The sequence below is a fragment of the Cebidichthys violaceus genome, unplaced genomic scaffold (assembly GCF_023349555.1).
Source record: "Cebidichthys violaceus isolate CVI_PGR_0920_01 unplaced genomic scaffold, fCebVio1.0.p SCAF_49, whole genome shotgun sequence".
Classification (NCBI taxonomy): domain Eukaryota; kingdom Metazoa; phylum Chordata; class Actinopteri; order Perciformes; family Stichaeidae; genus Cebidichthys; species Cebidichthys violaceus.
In genome coordinates, this window is record NW_027176694.1 from 104,716 (window position 1) to 125,036 (window position 20,321).

The 20,321-nt window shown below is 43.9% G+C and overlaps 1 protein-coding gene across 1 annotated transcript in view; it reads left to right on the forward strand.

Annotated features, from left to right (window-relative positions):
- Positions 1-20,321, forward strand: part of LOC137887202 (proprotein convertase subtilisin/kexin type 4-like) — a 160,102-nt gene that overhangs the window by 36,764 nt on the left and 103,017 nt on the right. Inside the window, 1 exon segment of the mRNA XM_068730015.1 lies at positions 5,196-5,298. Within this exon segment, the coding sequence (XP_068586116.1) occupies positions 5,196-5,298 (103 nt within the window).

A 20,321-nucleotide genomic window follows, 5' to 3' on the forward strand; every position in this document is an offset into this window, starting at 1 on the left:
GTTCTCTTGTGTTGCATGAACTTTTTGGAACATGAACTGTGTATACATATACGTATTTATGTTGGTTTAAGCATGTGTGTGTGTGTGTGTATATATATATATATATATATATACATAAATATATATATATATATATATATATATATATATATATAGATGTACAGAGAGATAGGATTGGTTGTGGTCCACTGCTTCAGAGAATGATTATAATTCTGTTCACGATTTTGTGTGTGTGTGTGTGTGTGTGTGTGTGTGTGTGTGTGTGTGTGTGTGTGTAACTGTGAAGCTTGTGTTGTTGGCTTTCACTTCATGTGTGTGAAGTGAGTCAGCGTTCAAGATGCCTCACTGTGGGCTTATATCCAAGTTCACAAAGGTGTATGTTTGTTTTCGGCACATATGTGTGTCTGTTTGTTTCTTTGTGCGTGTGTGCGTGCATGTTTGTGCGTGTGTGCGTGCATGTTTGTGCGTGTGTGCGTGCATGTTTGTGCGCGCGCCGTCCAGGGTCGGTCCTCGTGCTCTGGTGGACATTAGCTTGCTAGCTGCCTCCATTCATCTGCTTTATTCTCACAAACTACAAAGCAGCACTGCTCCCTAGATGCAACCCCCCCAAGCACATGCACAAATATACGCATGGACACACAGAGGCTCTCTCTCAATATAAATTTCTCTCTCTCTCATTCTCACAGTCACACACACATACATACTTTTCTAAATTACCAACAGTGGACTATCGTTCTACACCAATAAAGTGTGTACCACCTTTCTGGTCATTTAAAGAAAACAATAAATAGTATTGTTTTTTTTTGTATAATATAAATGCTAATATGCTTTTTTTAAGGGAAAATTGCAAAGAGGGGACTTGCAACCCTTGCCGTAGTCTACCTATCAAAAGAGCAACCTCCATAGCCTACATTGAAACTGTCTTTGGTGAACACATTAAATAGGTACTCGAATCATCAAGACTCTCTTGTTACCTTTCAGAAATGTATTCAATTATAATCTTTTCAACATTAGTACATCTCTCTGTGACCCACATATTCTCACTTTGACTTAGAATAAATTAATCTTCTACCTATAAATCATTAGTTATTTGGCTGCCCACAGTATTATCCTACACTCATTAAAAAATACAATTAGCTTGTTGGCCAGCGTCTGGTGGCTGGGTCTTGACACTTAAGGCTTGGACGGGAATAACTAGATATATTTGGTCTCACCTCCATGCATAGGTTCTGGAACCAGACTCCTGGAGTGGGGCTGGACTCCCTTTTTCAGAATTACCCACCGTGAGAGATGCCAGGCGGGTGTAAGGATACACAAACCCACGACTAAGCGGCACTGTATTGGAGTTTTCCCAGGGGAACTGGAGCAACGCCTCTATGCGACTGTGAGTTGCTTAGAGGAAGTCTCAGATTCCTGTTTGTGTTTATGCACCAAACAAGAGTTTGGGGAGACCATGTATAAAGACTTTCGGCTGGCCTCTAGGAAGTTCTGGCAAACCGTTAAGACGACTTAGAAAGGGAAAGGGGAGGAGAACGGCAAACCCGGACTGGGAATATTGTCATGTGGTGGAAAGAGCACTGTGACAAACTGTTGAACCCCACCAACAGTCCTCCATGGAGGCAGCAGAGTTTGAAGACTTGGGGGAAGACTCAGTTCCATATCCCTGGCAGAGGTCGCTGAGGTAGTAAAAAAGTTCCTCGTCGCCGAGGTGCGAGGGGTCGGTGAGATTCACCCTGAGATGCTGAAGTGTCGCATGGAGGTCGGGGTCATTGCCTATAGAGTGGCAGACCGGGCTGGTGGTTCCCATATTGAAAGAAGGTGGTGCTAAGAGTGTGCATCAATCACACTGCTCAGCCTCACCGGGAACGTTTATTCTTAGGTGCTGGAGAGGGGTCTCTGACTGACTGTCAAACCACAGGTCCAGGAAGAGCATTCCGTATTCCGTCCCGGTCGTTTAACAGTGGACGGGCTCTTCACCCCTGGTGGTTCATGGGAGTTTGCCCTTCCAGCCTACATGTGTTTTGTGAACTTGAAGAAGACTTATGACCCTGGACAGGATTTCAAAGCAGAGTCGGGGGAGGAGGGTGTCCGGTTTGGGGACCTCAGAATTACGTCTCTGCTCTTTGCAGATGATGTGGTTCTGTTGATTCCATCAGACTCTGACCTTCAGCACTCTCTGTGTCTTATAGAAGCCGAGTGTGAAACAGTCAGGATCAGAGTCAGTACCTCCAAATCTGAGGACATGGTTCTCTGCTGGAAAACGGGGTATTGTGCCCTCCGTATTTGAAATAAGTCACTGTCCCAAGCGAAGGAATTAAAGTATCTCTGGATCTTGTTCACAAGTGAGGGTAAAATGGAGAATGAGATGGATAGACGGTTTGTGGCAGCATCAGCATTGATGTGAGCGTTGCACCAAAAGCAGTAGTGAAGAGGCAGCTGAGCCAGAAGGCAAAGCTGTTGATTTACCAGTTCATCTACGTTCTGACCCTCACCTTTGGTCATGAGCTTTGGGTAGTTACCAAAAGAATGAGATAGCGGATACAAGAAACCGAAATTTATTTCCTTCGTTGTGTGGCTGAACTCAGCCTTATAGATAAGTTGATGAGCTTACACTTCCAGAGGGAGCTCGGAGTAGAGACGCTGCTCCTTTGCAATGAAAGTGGCCAGCTGAGATGGTTCGGGCATCTGATCAGGATGCCTCTTGGATGCCTCTCTTTAGAGGTTTTCCGGGCATGTCCAACTGGTAAGAGGCCCCAGGGTAGACCCAGAACATGCTGGAGAGATGTGCACCAGTTCAAGACATCACACAATTGTACTAATAAGATTAGTAAATTGTTATCACTACAGAATCATTCTTATTGAATGCATGCTGGAGTATGAAAATCACTCCAGGGAACTTTTGTCACAATGTACAAACAGATTCCTATATCAGTAGATTTAGGACACAAGTACAATGCAACATTGATAAAAACTCTGTGCTTGGTCTGGGGAGTTTAACATTTTTAAAGGACCAGTAAAAGGCTGATGTTAGATGTGTTTTTAGTGATTCATTTAATTGAAAATAATTGATTTCATCTTTGACCGTTTTTGTTTTAACCTTATCCTGTTTTCTTTTCTGTTTTAAACATTTCTAAACTCTTCATATTTTCTTGCCTTCTGGGTACCCTTTCATTTTCTGTAAAAAAATAAATAAAAATGATCGTAATACATTTTTTTCAAAGAGATCGGTTTCTTCACGTATGTAGACTTTAACATTCACACACTTGCCGGCCCTTTGTTTGCTAAAAAACAAGTTTACTAGAGTCTCTTAGACACGATTTCAGCATGATTTAAAGCATGAGCAACAGTGGACTTTCAAAATGTCCCCAGTCTGCTCATCGGTCCACTGTTGGTGAACGTGTAATGACTTCAATGTCCACTGCTGGATAGGTATGCAACTGCATGCACACACACACACACACACACACACACACACACACACACACACACACACACACACACACACACACACACACACACACACACACACACACCTTATCCCCTACTGAGAATTGTTTTTTTTTCCCCCATCTTTGGAGCCTCTTGAAACACTGTGAATATTGAATTGGTCGTGTGTTCGCCTTCATGAGTGTGTGATTATTTGTGCGTATGTGCATCTATTGTGTTGTTTTTAATTGTATACTTTGTTTGTACATCTGATCATTTCAAGTTGTATGTACACTGTTAGTGTGTGATTATATCTGTATGATGGTGTTTTCAAGTGAGAGTTATTTCTGTGGCCACCAAGGCTCATGGGAGTTGCAACAATGGCTCTTTTTTTTCCTGTGGAATGTGTGTGCAGATTTGTGTGCATGTGTTTGTTTGAAGGTGGGTGGATTTGTGGTTTGAGGCGCAAGGATACAATATATGTCTTTGTGACTTCCTCATGAACTCTCTGGGCTCCTTCTGGGCACTCTGAACACACATACTGTGTTAAGTGCAGTCATACACAAGGATGTCTCACATAAGCGTGTTAAACCTGCACTAAATATGTCCATTTATGCACACACAGTACAGATTCTGCAGAAATTATATTCACATACAGCATGTAGACCACAAGAAAACGATATCTTTCCTGATGGGAAATGGATACTGACACTACTTGTCATACCTTTTGATACTTGAACAATGCCCATATGAGCTGTTTTTTGAAAACATTGAAACAAAATAGTTTTTCCTGCAATGACCATGCAGGTTAGGACAACTGTAGTAGATCCAGAAGATGACTAAGAAGAGCACAGACTAAGACTGTGAATATAAATTTCTGAACAGGTGCTTTTCTAAATTACTAAAATTGCCTCTTTTATTGGGAAAAGTGTACTTGCAGCAAGTGCTGTCGTCGTCAACATGGCTGAAGTGTAAACACATTCCATCATTTTGAAGAGAAAGAAAAGTTGTCCTATAATTTACTACAGGTTTTATTATTCTGTCTTCCTATTGGCTAAGTTTGTGTTCATGGCACAGTGCATTACATTACAGTCATTTAGCAGACGATTTTATCCAAAGCGACTTACAATTCAGATTCTATCACATTTCTACACCGTAGGCACAATTTTACGGGAGCGGTTTTGGGGCCTTGCTCAAGGACACATCGACATGCGACTCGCGGAGCCGGGGAATTGAACCGTCTATCCTCTGATTGAAGGACGGCCCTGCTCTCCACTTAGCCACCACAGTCGCCCGTGCAGTAACGCAACATGCAGACGTAATGTAACGTCTGTTGATTTAAGCACACGGACGTCACTGTATGCGTGAGCGTACGCAACACGGCATCACAGCGCAATGTTAGAGAAGAGGTCAGGGCAGGATGAATAAGTAGGAATCTGCAGGTGAGGACACGTGTCTGCCTGAGCAGCCGGATCAGGCAGGAGACTGGGTCAGGTGGGAGGCAGGAGCAGGAAACAGCAGTAGCATCTAGAGGACAGGTCACGAATGATAGACGTGGAAAAAAAAAGGAGACATTAGAAAGCCGTGGCGCACACTAAAGAAGAAGAGCAGGATGATGCAGATGAGTGCTCTACAGGGACAAGCAGACAGAAACACAAGTGCAATTACTTCCCATTTCAAGTTGTGATAATAATGTTATGTGTGTGTGTGTGTGTGTGTGTGTGTGTGTGTGTGTGTGTGTGTGTGTGTGTGTGTGTGCCTTTGTTTAGTTTGCACAGGGCGACTACAAGAGTGGGTTTGACCTGAATGTGATGCCGGTTTGGATCAACAACGTCACCGGTGCTGGAGTGGTGGTCAGCATCATTGATGATGGTGAGTCCAACCTTCACTGCAACACATTGCATCTTTTAAATAGGTACACAGCTACATGATGCTCAGAGTGATGACACAGATGTGTGTTTTTGGGCTCATGCTTGGGTTGTTTCTGGCTGTGTACTATCCGGAAGCATCATTTTAAACGTACACCAATGAGGCCAAGAGCAGACATCTAAAATATCTGGAAAAATTAACGTATCTTTCTTCGGAAATTTGTATAGCAGATTTTGCTTTTGCGTTTGCTGTGGTGTGCGCTATTCAAATAGATTTTAGGATTGCGAAGACTCGTCAAGTTTGGTGTGATTAAGCTGAACTCAGACCCTCAGTGGAGAGGGTGATTGATTTGTGTTGGTGTCCCCCCCCCCCTCCCCCTCCACCACCACCACCGCCACCGTCATCTTCGCCTCAGTCACGCCACAATGAGAATTCATTTCTCTCTGATTGCTGGGATATCTGGCAACAAGGGAAATGAGAGAGCGGCATCTTATGGGCTCATTCATCAAGAACTAATTGAAGCCTCACTAGTCTCAAGTGCTGATAGAGCTGGAGTAGCGCTGGAGTGTGCTGTTTGGGATGTGTGTGTTAAAAGTGTTCATGTGATACTTTTGTTGCATCCAAGTGGCTCTGACTCTGCCGTGTGTGTGTGTGTGTGTGTGTGTGTGTGTGTGTGTGTGTGTGTGTGTGAGTGAAAGTGGAGAGAATGTCCTGTAAACGTGCCATTATTCCAAGATATGGCTTATTTGTGTGTGTGTGTGTGTGTGTGTGTGTGTGTGTGTGTGTGTTTTCCTTTTTGTCCTCTTGCATCCACGCACGTCTCTCTGCTCGCGCGTGTGTTGATTCTTACTTGGCTGTCTGTTTTTGATGGAAGATGCTGCTATTATGGTGGACCGCTGTGGACAGAAGGTCTTCTCTTCGCTGTGCATCCCTCTGCATACAGACAAGTACTCATTGTGTGTGGGTGTGGGTGGGTGGGAGGGGGTGGGGGTGGGGGGGGGGGTAGTGGTGGTGAGGGGTGGAGGGCAGATACAGAATGAGCAAGCAAGCCAGAGAAAAAGAGAAAGAAATTAAATTGAGGAAGGATATAGAGGGAAATGTCAGGCGAAAGCAAGAGTAAAAAGGATTCAGAGAGGGGGCGAGTGTGTGTGTGTGTGTGTGTGTGTGTGTGTGTGTGTGTGTGTGTGTGTGTGTGTGTATAAATGTATATGTATGTGTGCGTGTGTGTGTGTATGAGACAGAGTATTAGACTTGCACCACTGAATCTCCTCTCCTCCGAGGCTATTGTACTCTGCTCCACCTCTCTGTATTGATTCCACTGGGCAAGAGCTCCCTCACTCTTTCTCCTTCTCTCTCTCTCTCCATCTCTTTCTTTCATTTTCTTGGTCTTTCCCTCTTCTATTTTCCTGTTCCCTCTTTGTTAACTACGAGGTGACTCCTTCCTCTGGCCAACCCTTCTTTTTTTTTTTTTTTCTTATTCTTCCCTCTCTTTCTCTGTCTCTCCTCCTCTCAGACAGTCTGCCTCTCACAACTGAAAGATTGTGTACACGCTCACCTTTAGCCACCTTTCAATCGATGCCTATTGATTTTAATATCACAATGAAATAAATTATTTTTCTTTGAGTGAAAGCCCCCTCCTCCTCCATCTCCACCCTTCAATACAATCCCTCTGTTTTTAGAGGTAATGTAATTGGCATCAGAGGTCGGCCCTCTACAAGCGTCGAGTCATATTCACCATGCCACCTTTAATTTGCATGCCCATGTCCGGGTTCTGTTCTGACCCTCCTCGTTCAGACTATTGTCCCACAGCTGCATCATTAGATAATGGTTGCATTGCATTTACTTTTATTACTGTACATGGACTTCAGCATGACCCTTACAAAACACCACTCAATAAAATTGGGGGCCTCATTCACCAACGTGCTTATGCACAATTTTGTGCATTTTTTTTTGGTGTATTTTGTAAAATATATTAAGCAAATAAAAATGCCATCAACATCTCTATTTCATCTTGTTCCTCAAGCGGTGCATCACTGAACACCTGCGGTTTTCGTAGATCCCTTAATGACATTCTGTAGTAATCAGCCTGCATTCATTATAATTGATTTAAACTAAGCAAGGTATATTTTCCGTTATGCTAAAAGTGTTTTAAAAAGGTGCAGGAAATAAAGCAAATTCGGTTGTGGGAGGTGGGAAATGAAACCGTTTGGTTCAGCAGGATTTCAGTTAGTGTTGTGGCAATGGTAGCGTTCTCAGCTATGACACTTTAGACATGTTTGATTGATGATGCGGCGTATTTGTAAGGTGGCGACGGCTGTGTGCACAGGTGGGTTACCTGTGCACACAGTCGGGAGACCCTGGCCAGTTGTGCTCTCTCCATCACTCACTGTCTAACTACGGTAACTATGTAATAAGATTTGAAGCAGAGCTGCAATGGTTAGTGGATTCATCCGTCAGTCGATCAACAGAAAATGAATCTACAAGTCTGTGATAATTGGTTGTTTTTTCAAGGAAAAGTGACGATTCTAGGTTCCTCAAATGTGAGAATCTGTTGTTTCTCTTGGTCTTACGTTGTAGTAAACTAAAGATCTTTGGACGGTCGGCTGGACAAAACAAGACATTTGATGCCGTCACCTCGGGCTCAAAGATATTGATGGGATTTTAATCACTGTTTTCTTATGTGTTATAGATTAAACGATGAATTGAGAAAATGAAAAGGAAGCGTTCCTTGAAGAAGGATGTGGTTGACAATATATGGCATTTTTGGGAGTGTCTTTTTATGTAACTGAGCCCGTACGTGCACAAGCACATTAATATGGAACAGGTGATATTTATCTTTGTTCGTTATGTAAATGTGTGCGTACGCATGTTTGATGAATAGCAACTTTCTTGTCCATATGGGCACATTTTTAGAACTCGTTCTATGAATGCTTTGATTCACGAGGCCTTAGGACCCATACATAGCAGGCATAAAAGACAAACTGTCCAGGGGCGTGAATATAGACAGTACCATTGCACTGAGGCCTGTGGGGGGGGGGGGGGGGGGGGGGGGGGGGTCTGATTTCCACCCTGTATGCTTGTAAACATGCTTGTTTTTAAAGAAGAACTTAAATTAGCAAGACATTGGTGTCATTTTCTATGTATTTGTCCTTGGGAGGTCAAACCTATCTCCATCTCCATCTTTTTTTTTTTGGGAAGTGGTGGTGGTGGGGGGGGGGGGGGGGGTAAAACAGACAATAACAAAGTTAATGCTACACGTGTATTTTTATCGTCCAATGTCAAGTCTCTATTTGATCATGTGATAAGATGGTGTGTGTGTGTGTGTGTGTGTGTGTGTGTGTGTGTGTGTGTGTGCGCGCGCTTCACAACTGGTAACTAGCGATCGTATCCATCGTAACTACCTTACGCCACTGCGACCGTCACATACAGTGCACGTCAACATAAACATGAAGCGCCCATAAGGTTAAATGTACAGATTCGTCAGTGAAATGGCATCCAGCCTTTGGGAAAAGGTTCCCAAGACAACCCCACAGTGTCCCTGTCACCCTGCTATCAACGCTGGCCTCCGGCCCTCCTGGCTCGGCCGGCCCCCGAAAGCACTCCAGTATCGATCGGCGCTCACGCCATTGTCATTACATGTCATTGGTGCACGGAGAGGCACAGGACGCAAATTAGACTGGGGAAGGGAGGGAGAAAGAAGAGAGAAAAGAGGTGGAATATACACAAGGAAGACTGAGCCGTGTCAAAGATAATTCAGCGAGTACAGATTCCCATAATGCATAATGCAATGATCCTTTTTAAATATGCTGTCTTCTTTGCAGAGCGCCGCAATAGCATGTAGGATACAGGTAAACATCTGTTTTAGCCGATCCTGCCTTCTCTCTACATCTTTTTACTGCACTCTATAGAAGATGTACACATTGTGCCATTTCTTTTTTTTTTTTTATGTCCTAGGAATTACAGTAAGGCGAAGATGGTGGAATTTTATAGTTGTACCTTGAAAAGCACTCCACTGAGGGAACAATGTGAGCCCAATATAGATGCAGAGCTGTATTTACTGTATGTTGTCATACTCTATGTGTTTATCTGTTGATGTAGGAGGTGTGATAAAACATTTTATGGCTGATTATGAAGGCTTACGTGGCTGCTGTAAGAGGCAGAGCTGTACTTCGTGAGACGCTACAGTCTCAGCTGATTGACTTAATGAGGTGTGTCTACAGCATGAAAAGCATTTAATCTACTGTCTGCTCATGCGGTGTGTTTGTGTCCTACAGAAACCATGCATACCAAAAAAAAAAACTATACTGGAATAATCCGTGATGTCATGATACAGTACATGGTCTGGACCTGGCATGCTGTTGCCTAATTAACATTATTGAAAATATTAGTTCTCCAAAATACTCACCGTATTTTACCAACAGCTGGCGTTGTGTGGCATGCTGGTGATTTGTATGTGCTCCACACGGGTGTAGTGGCTTCTATCATATTAATATTACTGGAATTTGAGCGCAAACTGACTGTATTTTCCCAATGCAGTGTAAACAAAACAGGCCATAATTTCCCTAATCACTGCACATTTGAAAAAGTGTTACACACAGACCACTGAACACACAGCCGGCTGGTGAGGAAACGCAAACTAAGAATGATTATCGTGATTATCTTTTGCCACCAAGCAACAAAGTCATTGGCAGGTAGCTAAACAAATTGGTCGCCAAGCAACACAGAAGTACCTGTACGTATGAGTGTAATTTCTTTGTTATTATAATGAATGTTTATTTTAATTTATTATAAGTTCTCTCTCTCTTTTTTTTTTTTTAGAATGTGTTTCAGTTTATGTATTTTATCCTCTGGTGTTTTCAGCAGAGAGAGCCAATGTGTGCGTCTCTTTGTTTTTACATCACGCTCACGGTGTTTATGCATCCATGCATTAAGGCAGGCTCCTGGCTCAAGTCCAAAGAGTGTCAGAAGTCTGCGTGTGCGGCTGTTTGCTGGAAATGACACTGGCCAGCTCTGTAAAAGTGTGTCTGACAGGGGGAGCGACGGAGTCAGCGCTTTTCTTTCCACCCTCCTTGCCCCCCGCTGTTCAATCCATCCAGCTGCTGTCACCACAGGGGAGCAGACAATCTATCAAGGCATCGGGATGCATTCTCCTCACCTGCGCCGCGCCTTTAATGAACAGCCAACATGATCCCGGCTGACAAGCAGGAAATGGATGTAATAAAGATTGTTTCTGCATGCTCTTTGCATCCCTGATAAATCACCTCGCTGTGCAACAGATACGGGAGCCACATGGAAATTTGATTTCACGCGGCAAGGGGGAGGAAGACGAGAACAGTGGGGGAAAAAAAGAGAGCTGCAAGTGGCAGGGTCACTCTATTTTATTCCCCTTTTTTCTCCAGCGGAGCGGTGGAGCAAAGTGTGTGGGGGTTGAATGGAGGGAATGTTATTTTTTCTTTCCTTTTCTTTCTTTCTTTTTTTTTTTTTTTTTTTTTTTATTCGCCTGGGCTTTTACTTATCCCACCAACGCTCTGTTAAGCCTGGAACATGCCTCTGTGCCTGTAAGTCTATAAACAATAACCGACGATGTGTGCAGGCGTCCACATAGGTGTCTGTCATCGTGCTATGATGTAACAGTAATGTGTGCGCTAGAGGGCAGGGCCCCATTTACCAAAGCGAAAAATACACAGGAAATAAAGAAAACTATTTTTTGTCGTGAGAAAATAAGAGTACTTCATAATAATACATAAACAAAATGAAACTTCTCAGTGTCTGTGGTTATCCATCCCAGCAGAACCAAACACAGTTCCATGCCCAGGACAACAAATATACTCAACACATAGTGTTTGGAAGTGTGCACAGGGGTCCTCTAGGAGCCTATGCATGCTACACTTACCCAGAAACCCCTTCTTCTTCTTCATCTTCTTGTTTGCGAGCATCCTCGTGAAAGTGTGTGTCCGCCTGTCCACTCTGAGTATCCTCAGTGTTCCCCACACTGTACACATACACCTCCTCAATAAGTTATCATAAATGTCTGTAATAATGATAAAGTGATTTGTTTCTTTAAAAAACATAGAAAAAAAGATTCAACTCAGCGACAGCCCTTATTCATTCTTAATATTCATTCAAGAAATGTTTTGAAACAATTAACAGTTTTTATCGGAAACTAGCAGAAATATTCATACTCATTTGCAGTTTACGACGATAACTGGTAGATTTACTTTAAAATTCAATGAAATAATTCAAACATCGGAAGCGTTTATCTTTTCTATCAAATGTTTTGGCTGTTCAGTTTAACATGTTTCACTGTTGTGGAATTGGTATTAAATATGCACTTGATGCTACATACATGGAATTGTAAGGGATTAGTGCTAAAGCTACATGTCCCACGCAAAAATCCTTGATTATCTTCAGAAGAAAAAGGAATTAAAGAAACCGCATTGTTTTTGTATAGCAATGTAAAGCCAGTTAGTCCTTACATTATAAGTATAATAAAGAAAAATGTACAGTAAGATCAGACAGTTATTCCACTGGAACACAACCCTGTTACGCAGCTTAGATTAATGTTGGCTGGAGTTGATGGAGTGAACATTTCCCCAATAATAATAATAAAGAGGGGAACAGCTAACGTTAGCTTAAACTCTGATAGCATCCACACAGTGTGGAAAAAAGCACAAAGGGAATGTTTTAGTCTTTATCTTTAATGTAACCTTTAACCCCAGATAATGCTAATAATGAGTTAGGTGGCATCACATGCTAGCATATACATTAGGGCAAATGTTTAATGCTTTCTTCACACTTTCACTCTTGTGTTTTTGGTTTTGGAAAGACTTAAAACTGACTGAAAGGCTAACTGGCTGATAAGATGGAGGGCTTTCCAGCGTACCACAGAGACCTTTACAATACGGGATGACTCTCTAACCTTCAGAGACCTCAAACCTCCACCCCAGGTGTTCTTATAGCAAACTGAAAAAAAACAGGGCATCACATGCAATAACATAATAGCATGAAGGCCTAAACCATACTGCAACACCCCCACTCGACACAGACGCACTATAAGACCGTACAACACATCACACCAGCAGGCATTCACCCGCATGGCCTGCTGTCCAAACTCCCTGTAGTAGTCCTCTGAACAGAAATGCATTCATATTGTAGACTACAGGGAGAGCGAGAGAAATGAGGAGTGAGGGGAGGAGGGGGGGGGGGGGAGAATAATGATTAGAGCAGGGGAGAAATAATAGTGGGGGAGCAGGAGAAATACATGGGGAATGGAATATAAGCGAATAAAAGGAGAGCGAGATTGAGATAGGGGAGAGGACGGGAGAGGGAAGAGTGAGATAGGGAGGGAGGGGGGGGGGGGGGGGCGGGGATGCAGATATGGGGGTGGGGGCGGGGGGTAATTTATGATTTAATCTAATGCAGTCTGGACCTGCTGTAAGTCACACAGACCTCAGCTGGGAAAGCGAGGGAGGCAGAGATGGAGAAATCGGGAGAGAGACATTAACCTTTCCTTGAAGCGAGTGTGGAGCTGTTTTATCTGACCACCATCCACCCCTGTAAACCTTTTCTCCCCTCCACCTCCGCTCCCCGCTTCCCCCGACTTCGCTAAGTGCTCCTCTAGCGCTGCGTTTCCCAAACACGTGTTATGTAATCCTAATTAACTTTGGTTCCAAGGAGTTTAAGAAGAAAATACATCTCGCAATACGTCCACGTGACATTGTGCCACTGATTGATACAAAGCTTTTCTCACGCTGCTCTAGACACCTGATGTCTTTTTGCACAGGAAAAAAAGTGATGCCCACATGTCTGCCTACACCACTGATGTGTTTGTAACAGCAGAAGACGAGGGCAGAAAGAGAAACTCAGAAGGAACTCAAACGTCATGAACAGAATAAAGCCCAGGGAGGAAAAAAAAAAGCTGTCAAAAAAGCGCCCACACTGACAACTTATTGCTCAGAAGTGCAGCGTAAAGGCACTGAAGATGGATACGAGCTCAATAACGATAACAATTTCAAGGATAACATTTTTTTTTTTCACACAAGCAGATCGTGTATGTTTTTCACGCACTCATCCTACACCTCAGTATGAGGTAACAAGACAGTCAACCTGCAACATAAGCTGCCCCAGGAACCCGCTATTGCCACTGGCATTGCTGCTGGCACCGTAGGCTGTTTTTGTACTTTTCCAAAAAATCAACTGTGATTTTTATTTTTTTTGGCTTTGATTTTCCGAGACCACATATGCGTCACATACAACTTCAACTCTTTGGATCCTGAAAATGAGTTTGTGTTGCCGTAGAGGGCAGAAAGTGACCGTAACTGGACCTCAGAATAGGGAAATATCATAAATAATCAGTATCATCAATAACAGTCGCTACCACTGGCATTGCAGATGCTTTGCTCTCAGTTGTAATATCTTCGAGCATACACCGTGTTTTGTGCTATTGCCTTCCAATAATACTCCACACTGTAACTGTGTTTACATTATTTCATTTGCGTTCTGTCATAGAGTGCCAGTGGGCTACACGAGTACGCAACTTCTGTGACACCGTGTCTCATTGCTTAATAGGAGATTGCCTTCCTGAAATGGCTGTGTTTACATTCTCTTATTCACTGCGAGCTACTGAGCCCTTCTCCCACTTCACAACCGTCAATGTTCACCGGCATCAGACACACGAGCAGCCCATGCTGGCCCATCACAGTTCTTACGGTCCCCACATGGCATCTTCACAACCGCCCTGATATGCAGTTACATTTCTCAGTCGGGCTACAGCATACTGTAGCTCCACCATAACCCGTTCATGCAGGAAAGGTGTCATATACGTGGTGTCATATACATCTATCCATCCATGTGGAAATGTGTTAACCTAACTATTCAGATTGTAATGCTACGCTCAGGCTGCAGGCAACTCTGATTTGTTCCTCGGATCAGATCTTTAAGATGGACTTGTTCGCACTGTTATTTGCAAGCTGGTTGGATCGGATTTGTGTGTCCAGAACCAGGCGGGTAACTCGGCAACGGAGGAGGCTGGTATACATTGCGAGGGGGAAGCAGCAGAAAGTGAAAGCAAAGTCAAAGTGCCAGCAGAAAATGTATTTGGCCTCTGTCCACGAACTGTTGATCTGCCTTGTTGTCTTCCACAGCGCTCTGCTAGTGGCATGGATGGATTCTGCTCAGCGCTTTAAAATCTGATTTGAGACTGAGGTGCATCTGTAGACATTGCCTTTCAAACCACCCGCAAATGTAGTTTGGATCCGATTTGCAGATGTGTTTTTTTTTTTTTTTTTTTTTTTGCTGTCCACACGTTCTAAAACTAATCTGGTTACAAACTGGATTTGTCAAAAAAACTTGGATTAGTAAAGATGGAAGATCAGAGAAAAGACAACGAGGGATATCCGGGCGCTTCCCATTTCTGGTCGGACCTCGACTACAAGAATCCTCTGTCCCAAGGAAAGAGGATTGCACATACACACGAGAGACAAAATTCAGAGACACCATTCACACAGAGGGAGAAGACACGAGTAGTGAAGGGAGGATGAAGAAGTAAATTGCAGACGACTTATGATGAAGGAGCACTTATGAACAAACGCGGAGCCAACAGTGGCTGACCCTCCTGGAGGTTGGACACTCGGATCCGGGTGCACTTTTTAAGTGATCTGTGTCCAGCCTTGCCTCGTCAGTCACACGATCCCCAGTGTGAAACACTATCAATCCCAAAGCCTCTCGGTTGGTAAGTGGTAGAGGAGCCGATCGCTGCCCTCCGAAAACACAATGAACCCACTGGAATCGGCGAATCGGAGCGATGCCGCGGTGGTGGGCTGCACCAGCGCCTACTACCGGATGTGCAGCCCTCGTGTCTGCATCAGTAATCTCTCTCCAGAGAACCATTTGCCTGGATAAATATTGGTTTTGTGTAGGCCCCTGTAATGGCACCCTGTGCAGGCTGCGGGGCCCGTAAGTGACGTTGTCTGTCACGCCGTTGGCAGGCTGGCGTGGGAGTCGTTGGCACATTGTGGGGTCTCTCCAACGCTCATTTGAATTCACTCGTCCCCAATCATGCCACTACACTCAGCGACTACACACTTCCACACTCCACTCACACACTACTCCCACTACCTGTTTGGGCGCCGGCGCTCTCATTTGCATGAAATAAGATGGAAATGGAGCCCTTATTTATGCCAACAGAAATGGAGTGTGTTATTAAGGGCACTATTGTGCAAAAGAGACGGTGGCGGTAAGAATACATTACAGAGGCTATTTCTGGAGTGGCTCGAGTCACACAGAGGGTAATGCTTTACAGGTCCCTGATGACTTCTACAGTCTGGATCGGCGGTGTGTATGTTTATGTGCATTTTGTATGTGAATGTGTGTATTTTTTGTTTATGCCTGCATTTGATTGTGTTTGTGTGTATTTATCTACAGTACCCATATGTGTGTGTGTATTTGCTCATGCCCGGTGAATATGATTCTAGGAGATGATCATTTGTATATTGCCTGTTGATGGATGGGTTTCCTGTGATTGACAGCTCTCCATTCATACAGGCTTCATTGTAAGTCTATTTGTGTTGTGTTGGCTGGGCAGGAGGGAGGCAGAGCTCCATTTCTGTCAGTCAGCCATTGATACAGTGGTTTCGATGCGTTCAGTGGGTCATTTCTGCTTTTAAAAGAAGCTAAAATGGGAGGAGGAAAAAGGTCTAAAAGAGGGCTGTTGCCCATTATTTGTATTCAACTTATTTGAACACTGAAATCTAGGCAGTTGTTTGTGAGGCCCAATGAAGGTTTAAGAAAAACTGAAAATGTGCTTGTTTTTAGCCTGCAGTTGCAGCATCGTCACATATTAGTTTATAATTCACGTGTCTTTGGTCGTCGTTGTACGAGATTTCTCTTTAAAATCTGCTCCAGTTTTCAGGGAAAATATTTGCAGGAACCCAGGATTTCTGGCATCTGTTGGCTTGAATATCTGTTCTCAGAGATACGCAGAATAAAGACGCCTTCTTGAAATCGCAATAACGCTACCAAATGTCTGCGCTATAGTCCAATCTTCAAATGGCATTCATAACGATAATACAGCTGGATCAACTTCAACTGTACTTTGTTTTTAGCAAATCTTAGCATGCTAACACACGAAGATGGTAATGTGTTACCCATCAGCATGCTAGCATTGTCATTGTGAGCATTTTAGCATTTAAATTCGAAGCTCTGTTGGTACAGCCTCATGGGACCACGAGTGGGAACGAAGCAGAGTGCCAAATGAGCAAACAAAGACGCTGCTCTTCATCAGGCATGCAGGACAGAGGCTCCATTCCTTAACCAGAGAGCAGGTCAGCGTTCAACAGGTGCAGCGTTGTGTGCGTAGATACACTTAATAATACATCCAAGCATCCGACAGTGCTGCTGTTCCTGAAGCACAAAATAACACAGTGGATTTTGCTTGTCTTCCACGTCACTTTCAGTAATAACCTCAGGTCAGCAGCGTAAAAGCGGTCAAAAATAATCCAAGGATGATATTTTCAGGAAGTATTAATTTCTTTTTTTCTTCTTACTTTTTTTTTTTTTTGCAAAATAGACCCTAATTTTCTTGTCACCTTTTACTAACCCCGGCGGAGAGCTAGCCCTTTCTCTGACGTGACCTGACCCCGCTGACCTTTTACATCCAGCCCAAACCTGAACCTGCTCCACCACTAACCCTTGATTGTCACCCTGGGTGACCCGCGACCTCTAACCTCATCAGGGACCGCGTTCCCAGGGCCGCCTCTGTGGAGCGAGAGCGCGCCGGGTAAACATTATGAGCCGCTCAATTGGGGTTGGACCCTGCAGCTGCACCATGACATGGAGAGAAAAAAAAACAAAACGAAAGAGGGTCAGAGAAGAGTGAAAGCTGTGACTGTGAAATCTGTAATCATAAAAACAACAAATTCCCTTCCGCTGTGGCACTGGTTGTTTTGTGGTCAGGTCTATTTGCGTGAAGATTTAGTATCTTATTTAGCAGCTTATAGTGTGAGCGTCTGTGATGGAGTATAGAGAGCAGACTTGTTTGTGAAGGCGCTGCCTTGTATTTTGTTTGTTTTTTTACATGCCTTGTAATAGAGTTTATTAGCATGTGAGTAGCAGCCTGGGAGTGGGTCTCATCTGTCTCCTTGACGGGTGGCCATTTTGAAGACTGGATGTTAAAACAATAAGAGAAAAAACAAAACAAAAAAGAAGTTGCCCATTAACTGGAAATCCCCCCCCCCTCCACGGACTAAATTGGTGTAAATAGTATTGTTCCCCTCCCTGTCAAAGATATATGGAATGTCGTTTCGCTGATGGCTTCAGTAAATGCTCCAGCCAGGCAGGCGTACAGATATAACAGATCTGCTCCAACACTGCGTCTAACCACTGGGCTGTGTAACTGGCCCTATACTGCATTTGTCATGTGACGTGTGTGTGTGCATGTAGGTGTGTGTGTGTGTGTGTATTCACAAGCATTTAGGAGATGGAAACAAAGCATTTGAAGCAAGTAGGGAGAGACAAGAGAACAAGGGGGAAGAAAGGAAGGCGAGATGGAGAGCAGAGGGAGCCGTTGTTGGGAAAATACACATCAAATAGGCTTATGTCGAGGCCAGCGTGGTACCATAACTTCTCCATTCAACGAGAGGTCAAACTGGGGTCAAGCTCTATTGATTTCTTTCCAGGCTTTGTGGCAGTATTTCTCTCCACTAATAGCGTGCGGGCCTTCACCAGCCCCTGGATGTGATTTCTCTGTGACGTACAGAGGAGAGCCGTTTCTCTCCCTTACATCTCAACGCAAAGCAAACATTCTGACGAGAGAAGCGGCGATATGTGTGTGTGTGTGTGTGTGTGTGTGCTTACTGTAAGTACTATGACAGATTTGAATTTGAATCATGATTTAGTTTGCATCCCTTCATCTCTGCACATTTGTCAGGTTCATGCAGAGCTGTGTGTGTGTGTGTGTGTGTGTGTGTGTGTGTGTGTTTTGACTATAGGTTTGCATCGGGTGTGAGCTTATCATTTTGCATGTACCCTGCATCCGTATGTGTGTGTGTGTGTGTGTTCACACACATATCAGCGTGTGCTCCTGTGTTGGCTGGCGTGCGGTGATGGATCGCAGCAGTTCCCTGTTTACCTAGCCTCATGATTTCCTGTGCGTGCATGTAACAAGTGGAGTTTGGCAGGATTAATGAGCACACAGCTTGCTGAATGGGTGTTTGGCTCCACAAAGCACTCCATCAAGGCCTGATGCTGCTACCATATCCTTCACACACACACACACAGACACACAAGCACACACACACACACACACACACACACACACACACACACACACAGACACACACACACACACACACACACACACACACAGACACACACACACACACACACACACACACACACACACACACAGACATACCGTGCACTCTGCAACTCGCCACTTACCCCTGCTCTTAATTACACATGCTTAGCCAAGTCCCATTAAGCAAGCCCCACCATCCCCCCTCCCATGCTAAACAATGTTAAAGCATCCACATTTCTCATAGTGCAGTGTTTAAATATAGTCTCCACGCCGCAGCGTGTAGGAGGTAAATTGTTCTAATATGTTTGCTCCAGAGAGGCACAAAGGAAGAGATGGCGATGCTCAATAGAAAGTTTTAATGCAGTGCCAATTAATAATTGCCGTGCAGGATTGCGTGTGAGGATTTTCAGTTCAAATAACTGTGTAGTGTGTAGTTTGAGTTTTTTTTTTTTTTTTTTTTACAACAGAAAGCACTTGAAGAGCTTTCAGGTGACCTACTGTACCAAACCCTGTGCAGTCTATGTCATTAGGGAAGCGTTGTGTTTTTATGTACATAAAAGATGTGCCTCAATCAAGTTTAATAGACATGCTGGAGCAAAAATGTCATGATTTTGTCCGGATAATGAGTGAAGGAGGTCATAAATCATTATTATTAGTAGTAGCAGCAGCTGATAGACAGTTTTTAAATTGGCAATCCAAGGTTTTTACATGTCCAACTCAATTTAGTCGTTTAGGGAGTACTACTGTTCCAGCCGAACGTGTAATGTGTTCTATCAAGGCATTCTCACTCGTTGGTTGGTCAGTGGCCCTAAGCTTCAAACGGTGACTTCCTGAGTTCCCCTCTCGCAGTCAAGTCTGAGAAAACTACTCTGAAGCGACATCATCAATGTATCTTGGTTAGGGCCAGAAGACCAAGAAGATGTGGGGGGGTTGCATTATGGGAATCGTCGGATCCAGTGTTTTTGGAGCTTAACCCATACTAGAGACTTTGACAACACACTGGGACACATTGTTTGACCCCTTTGACCCACACAGGGCACTTAATACTGACATGTAGCAGGATGTGCTAATGCGAAGAGCAAATGTGATCAAAATGGCAAATCCTGGCACTTTGTCAAGAAGCTACAGGTGTGTGCCTCTCAAGTCTGACAACTTTATAGAGGAGCAATACTGCAGTAGGTTTGTAACATCCCAAAATGGATTTATGAATGACTTTCTGGCTCGAAGCTCATTGTGAAGTTGTTTCGTTAGCTAGCCTGTTTGCTAATTAGCAAGCTAAAATGCCAAAGCTGTTTGTTTTGGTTAAATTCGCCTTTTTTTTCTCTCCCCCTAAACGGTAGCTCACAGTGCTTTGCGGCGCTTTTGTAGTCGAGACTCTTCTTCGGACTAATGAGAAGACAATTTACTGTATCACCATCAGTTGCATTCAGCCATTGTTATGCGTAATCACTACAAATGCAGGCCTTTTGTAATCTGCATGGCTATGGCAGTTTATTGGTCAGAGATGATCTCCGATTATCTGTGTTGCGCCGTTAAAGATCCCTCATACCGACCCATTTCTCACATCAATCTTCTCAAGGTGATTCACTTCATTATTGAAATCCTGCAGGCGTCTCAGCATCCTAAAGCCTGGAGCTGGATACATAATAAACCAAACGTATAAGAAGTAAATCCCCATTCCCTCGTGTGCATGTGTGACAGGAACTAACTGAAATCAAGTACGTATGCGTCT